The sequence below is a fragment of the Rhagoletis pomonella genome, unplaced genomic scaffold (assembly GCF_013731165.1).
Source record: "Rhagoletis pomonella isolate Grant_MI unplaced genomic scaffold, Rhpom_1.0 Rhpom_scaffold_01233, whole genome shotgun sequence".
Taxonomy (NCBI): Eukaryota; Metazoa; Arthropoda; class Insecta; order Diptera; family Tephritidae; genus Rhagoletis; species Rhagoletis pomonella.
The window spans coordinates 29,701-36,240 of record NW_023459787.1 but is presented as its reverse complement, the minus strand read 5'-3'; the positions used below and the strand labels follow the sequence as shown (position 1 = coordinate 36,240).

The window sequence follows — 6,540 nt, the reverse complement described above, 5'->3', positions numbered from 1 at the left end:
TTTGTGTGTTGGCATAACAAAATGAAAAAGTGGGAAAAAGCAACGATAATATACAAGGCGAACTTAGCACAGTGCATAGGCAACTGGCTGAGTCGGTGGGATCGTCGGTTTTCACATTGTTATTGGCATCAAGCTCATTAAAATTTGTTGAATATAATTGTTATAAGGCCATAAAATAACAAAAACAAATAACTTAAGGACGAGCACACCCAAAAATTTAAACATTCTAAAAATAGAATTATTAGCAAAAACCAACAAAACCAACAACCACATGATCAAATGAATTGCAGCGGAATAGCTGCGCTTGATTGTGTTGGCATAACAAAATGAAAAAGTGGGAAAAAGGCAACGATAATGTACAAGGCGAACTTAGCACAGTGCATAGGCAACTGGCTGAGTCAGTGGGATCGTCGGTTTTCACATTGTTGTTGCTTTCCACAATAAGTTTTTCATTAAAAACGGCCTCAAGCTCATTAAAAATTGTTAAAAAAACAAAGAATTTATCAAAATTTTCAACTTTTTTCAGAACTTTAGAAACTTACTGGGTATGCAGTCTTATTGCCTATTCAAATTTAGGACAATAATGTGCAGGTTTGAAAATCTGAAAAATCCCGTTGAATTTTGAGAATTTTTTTGTCGGGAGTTACGCATTTTCTTCCATACAACGCATGAAAAAATATATTTTTATACGGAAGAAAATGCGCAACACCCGACAAAAAAATTCTCAAAATTCAACCGGATTTTTCAGATTCTCAAACCTGCACATTATTGTCCTAAAATTGAATAAGCAACAAAACTGCATACCCAGTAAATTTCTAAGGTTCTGGAAGAAAGTTGAAAATTTTGATAAAATGTTTGTTTTTTGTTAAATTTTTTTGAACTGTGCACTAAGTTTTAAACTTTGACTTATATCGAGCCCTAACCGCCAAAATAACGAAAGCGCCATTTTTTTCAACATATTATTTTTGATGCAGAAATACATTTTAGATGCCCTAGGAATATTTCTGCATCAAAAATAAAATTTTGAAAAAAATGTCGCTTACGTTATTTTGGCGGTTAGGGCTCGATATGATTTATGTTATGGAATCTACTTTATTTTTATATAAAATTCCCAAAAAAAAATGTATCAAGTAAAACATTGTGAATATGGTAAAAAATAAAATTGTGCTATTTACGTGAGCAAAACTGAATATCGATGGCTTATAGTCAATACCTTCTATTTGAAATTTTTACAAAAATGATATTCTGTTATAAAAATACTGACCTTGTATATCGCTTGTCAGATGAATTTACAATTGAATTGCAAAGTTAAATTAATTCGGATATGAGAGTTAAGTCCCAGATCAGCTTTGAAATCAGAAACTTCTTCTTGTGAAAAATGCTGATAGAGGGTATTGAATATAAGCTCTCGCTATACATACATACATACATATACAGCCGCTGTGGCCGAGGATAAACTAATTTTTTTAAAAGTCTAGCTCATGATATCACAAGCAGCACATAAGCCCACATTTCAGACTGTATACACAAAATGGTCAAAATGTCACTAACTTAAATGATTGAATACATATGAATATTGTAATTGCGTTTATTTAACTTATATACTTATGTTTTTGAATGGATTAATACATTTTTTGCTTGAGTTTTCATTTTCCTTTTTATTTTAAAAAATCATTAAAAAGTTTTCCTTTAATTGATAATAACATTAGTTTACAAGAAATCTGACCTGTGGCATTTTACCATCTTTTTTTATGTAAAATTTGTCCCTGAATACAAATATGCAGTCAGAGATTTAGAAAGTAAATCCGTTCACAAGGTATATAAAAATTTCGGTTTTTTGAGAACTGAAACAAGTTCACTCACTGAATTTAAATTTATTTTTATACTAGTGAAGCTTGTTAAATTTGCTATCTATGCTAACATGCATATGCAATAAATCAACAATGTTGAAATAAATGGGCACGTTCAGAAGGCGCAACAGCTCAGTAACTGTTGCGATTTTACCTTCTGAATGCGTTGTTGTGTACTTCTGATCAACCCAACAGTTGCGTGTTAGATGCTCGTAATATTTTTCTGATCATTTGAGACAACATGTTGCTGTGTACCTTTGAGAGTTGAATTTGACAGTTAATGCATCAAGCCGTTCAGAAGACGCATAACGATCACTGATTTTTTTAGAAACGGTTGCGCTCAACTGCTGCGTCTTCTGAACCTACCCAATGATAGAAAATGTAAAAGCTTTACTAGTATAAAAGTATATAAGTGAGTGAACTTTTTTCAGTTCTCAAAAAACCGAAATTTATATACATATACCTTGAAAACGGATTTGCTTTCTAAATCCCTGACTGCATATTTGGATTGAGGGGAAAATTTAACATAAGAAATGAGCAGAATAGAGGTTATACCTTCTTTAAAAGCTTATGATCTAGTGTGATTAATGTTAATATACGATTAAGCAAAAATAGCGTGTGATATTTACATTTTTAATAAAGTATGTACTTATAAATATTTGATTCTAAGCTTTAATTTTTTGAACTCTTAGAAGTGTAATCATACAAATTTTAGGAAAAGAAGTTTGTCATCAATCTTTCTTGTACACGTTTTGCAGTGGAACATGATGCATTTGGGCTTTCGAAAATTCTGTCCGAATTCTCAAAATCTGTTGAAAAATTTTCAATAGGATCGCTAATTGACCGCTCACTCAAACGAATGTTGTGAAGGGCTGCACACGCGTTAACGACTTTACCAGCGAAAGCGGGGTCATATAACAGAATCCTTTGTTGTGATAAGCATCGCCAAGTTCCTTTTAGGACGCCAAAGAGTCTCTCAATCGGGTTCCGTGCCTTGCAGAGCGCTTCATTGTGCCGAAATTTTGGTGACCCTTCTGGCTGGTTGGGTAAAGGAGTCATGAGCCGTGGCTCTAATGGGTATCCAGAACACCCTTAAAGAAACTTCTTTTAGTATTATATTTTAAAATAAATTAACAAAAATAAATACCAATTAAAAATATATTGCGGTTTCCATTTTCAAAAGCTCGCTGCATGACTTGTCGCACAGCGGAAGAGCTCCAAATATAGGAGTTATGTCGGGCTCCCGGATACCTGGCATTCACGTTAAGGATTTTAAGATTTGGGTCACATATCTATAGAGAGTTAAGGATTTTAAGATTTGGGTCACATATCTATAGCAAATACAATAAACAACTAACACTATACTACATTTCAAATGCTTTGCTTACCATTTGCACATTTATGGATTGATATCCATGATGATTGACGTATGCTTCCTCATTATCTTTAGGACCCAAAATGGATATGTGGGTGCAGTCGATCGCCCCGATGGTTCCTCCGACGAAAGGCGCAGGAGCTAAGGAAAACGCTTCCTTGGCAGCTTGACGTTCTATTTTGGTCATGGGGAACTTCACTTCCGACAAGAAAAAGCGGCTATTGATGGGTTCGGTTACCTTGTGTATGCAGCGGCTGGTAGATTACTGAGTTAGTGAAATTCCCAATTGTTCCCCTACAGGCCGTTGATAACATCCCGTGGCGTAGAATCGCAAAGCGCAAAGAACCTTTCAAAACAAAAGTAAATTTATTGACACATGTAAAACTTTATTAAAAGTAAATATTTAATGCTTTACCTGTTTTTCAGCCGATATCGCTTTAACCCTCTAACCGGTAAGAGTGCCTCAAGGCAAGGATCACAAAAATCACCTTTTGCATATGAAGATGTAATTTTTCATTACGCAAATGAGTTCAACGCATTTCTTTCTCAAATTAGAATGTAATCCGACGGGCCGTTTGTCCTTGTAATCCCGTTTTTGGGAACAGGTGGAGGAGAAGGTCGTGTTTTCGTATTAAAAAATCTCTGATTTTCAGCATCGAAAATTTTTATTTTGGAGACGTTATTTTAACTCAAGAATTTTATTCCCTTAAAGTCTTAGTCATAAGCTTCACGTTTTTATATCTACGGTGTTGAAAATAGTTGGATTTTATGTTCTATAGCAAAAAATCTAAGTGTGCCTCAAGGCAGGCATGACAAGAATATTCGGCGCGAATTTTTTTACGCGTCGCATTTTTCTATTGCGTTTTAGTTATGGTTCTTTTTACTGGTAAGGCAAATACTTTTTATAAATTTTTCACCTGTTTTTCATAAAGTGTCTAACAATATATGCAAATCGTTCCATGATGTCGCGTGAGAAATTGTCGAAGTTATCAGCCGAAGAATTTCTTGAATTTATGGATTCTGTGGAGACTAGTAGTATAGCCGAAGCTACCGGTCCAGCAGTTGTACCAACCAATGGTGGTTTGATTAGAAGTAAGAGTTTCTCTCACATCTTTGGAAAATTGATTTTACGTACTGATCGTACGGATATTTTATTGCAGACATTGAATCAATAAACAGAGATTCTGCTGAACTCAGCAAAGTCATCTGGCGAAAAACAAACCTTAAACTTCATATAAATGAGGTGGCATTTCGTGGCTTACCTGAGCACACAAAAGCGCTCTCAAGACCGGCTCAGTTATTTCTATATTTTTTCCCTAAAGTAATAATTGAAATGATTGTTTAAGAGACGAACCGGTATGCTCTAACTTAATCAGAATATAAACTTGAGATTCAATGTGAATGCCGATGATATTTGCCAGTTCATCGGCATTTATTTATACATGTCGGTTTATCGCTCCCCGAATTTAGAGAGCTAGTTAATGAAGAATGCATTCGAACACATTCGCATTTCGCCATTGAAACGGTTTGAAGTCATAAAAAGATTCCCGTCGTTCCGAGATGGGGATGGACGCAATGATCGCCGTTTTTATCATTTCATTGATACCTGAATTCCGAGAACAGATCGCTGCTGGTCTTGTGAGCTACACTCAAACGCGTTCGGTTGGTGGCCCATCTTCAACAAGTCAACCTTCTACACCACAAGATGAATTGCAACCTGCTGCTCTGAGTGTTGGCAGAAAATCTGTATATCATGTTGATGACGTTCGTTTCAATGGTAACAATCAACTTCCTAAATGGCTCGAGAAAGTGGCAAAAAAATGGTGAAAATTTTGTAAAAAGTCGCAAAGTCAATGTATTTGCGAAGTATGCAATTTATATTTATTTGATCTGCGGCAAAAAATTGCTTTTTGGAATAGCACTCAAAAAAGTAACACATTTTTCTAGATTCCATTGCACTGCTAAACTTTTTGGAATAAAACCGTTGGTACTTAATAAAATTCCTATCTGTTCACATTTTTTGCTTTAACCGATATGAGTGCCTGGAGGCACTGTTTCGTTTATCTCACCTGGAAGTCAAACGAAGCGACAAAATGGTATATAGATGACGACATTGAGTTTATCATGCCCAAGTTATGCCAGAAAAAAATTCCCAACCATTTTTGATCACTATTTCAAAGTTGCCGGTTTGAGGGTTAATTCTTGAACCTTTTAAAAGGTTTCCAGCCATTCAACCACGTCCGCCACCATGCCTGGACGCACACGGAAAAGCTACCGGAACTCTGAAGGTGGGAGATCTAGGGGATTATCAATATCCCGCAGAAAACGCAAGTTAGTGTAACAGAAAATACACTACTGTACCGATCACATCATCCAATGTATGATACAGAATCAGTAGTTTACATAAAAGATTCCTATTGAACATTATAAGCAACCAAAACATTCCTATTGAAGATTATCAGCAGCCAAAACATTGTCAGCAAATAAAAGATTGAACATTATTTGCAACCAAAACATTCCTATTGAAGATTATCAGCAACCAAAACATTCCTATTGAAGATTATCAGCAACCAATAAACAAAAGAAACCAGAGCCTATAAATAGAGGATTAAGCATAGAAATAGGTTGGTCTTCTATTATACTGAAGCATATGAACTTCAGGTTAGAATTGATTTAAGTACATCTTGGTACCAATAAAATTATATTTATTTATGTACATCGAGAGTATGAATTTAACTGGGGGCTCAATAAGTGAATAATAAAAGGAACTCCTAAAAAATCAAATTCCACACGTCCTGAAAAAGAGGACAAGGAGAACCAAAAATTAAACTGGACCGCTTCCGAAAAAAGGGATTACAAGTGTTTGATCAAGACAGAGGAATCATTATGGAAGCAAGGGTAGTAACCTTGGAACAAGCTTATGCCGCTGTAGAAGCACAATTAGCCCAGCTGCAGCAAGCGCAAGTACCTGAAATCGAAGAATTCCAACCGATAAGTCCCAGGATAAACAATGCAAATGAAATAAATTTGAGACTATTCGAACGGCTACCAGTGTTCAACGGAGACACATCCAAATACAGGACATGGAGGGCAACCATCATATCAGCAATGAGTCCCATAGAAGCCTTTCGAGATACCAAACCATATTACGATGCATTATTTATAATACGTCACACGAAGATCGAAGGAGAACCAGCAACTCTTCTACAGAATCATGGCACAGTATTTCACTTACAAGCAATACTCAATCGCCTAGATTACAGCTACGCCGATACTAGAAGCTATAACGCCCTCATAGAGAAAATGAAAAGACAA

General features: G+C 35.6%; 1 protein-coding gene across 1 annotated transcript; it reads right to left on the bottom strand.

Annotated features, from left to right (window-relative positions):
- Window positions 1-2,334: 2,334 nt before the first annotated feature.
- Window positions 2,335-3,755, bottom strand: LOC118752097 (putative nuclease HARBI1). The gene is made up of 3 exons (XM_036486946.1): window positions 3,239-3,755; window positions 2,998-3,142; window positions 2,335-2,941 (listed from the first exon to the last, which is right to left on the bottom strand). Exons 1-3 carry the CDS (start codon window positions 3,410-3,412, stop codon window positions 2,562-2,564), a joined length of 699 nt encoding a protein of 232 aa, XP_036342839.1. The 5' UTR covers window positions 3,413-3,755; the 3' UTR covers window positions 2,335-2,561.
- Window positions 3,756-6,540: the final 2,785 nt, after the last annotated feature.

What these genes read in the sequence shown, in the direction of transcription:
- LOC118752097 (XM_036486946.1), bottom strand. Translation starts at nt 3,412, where the DNA reads ATGACCAAAATAGAACGTCAAGCTGCCAAGGAAGCGTTTTCCTTAGCT. An exon ending in AATCCATAAATGTGCAAATG is followed by an intron (nt 3,143 to 3,238) that starts GTAAGCAAAGCA and finishes AACTCTCTATAG; the next exon opens with ATATGTGACCCAAATCTTAA. An exon ending in CCGCAATATATTTTTAATTG is followed by an intron (nt 2,942 to 2,997) that starts GTATTTATTTTT and finishes AGTTTCTTTAAG; the next exon opens with GGTGTTCTGGATACCCATTA.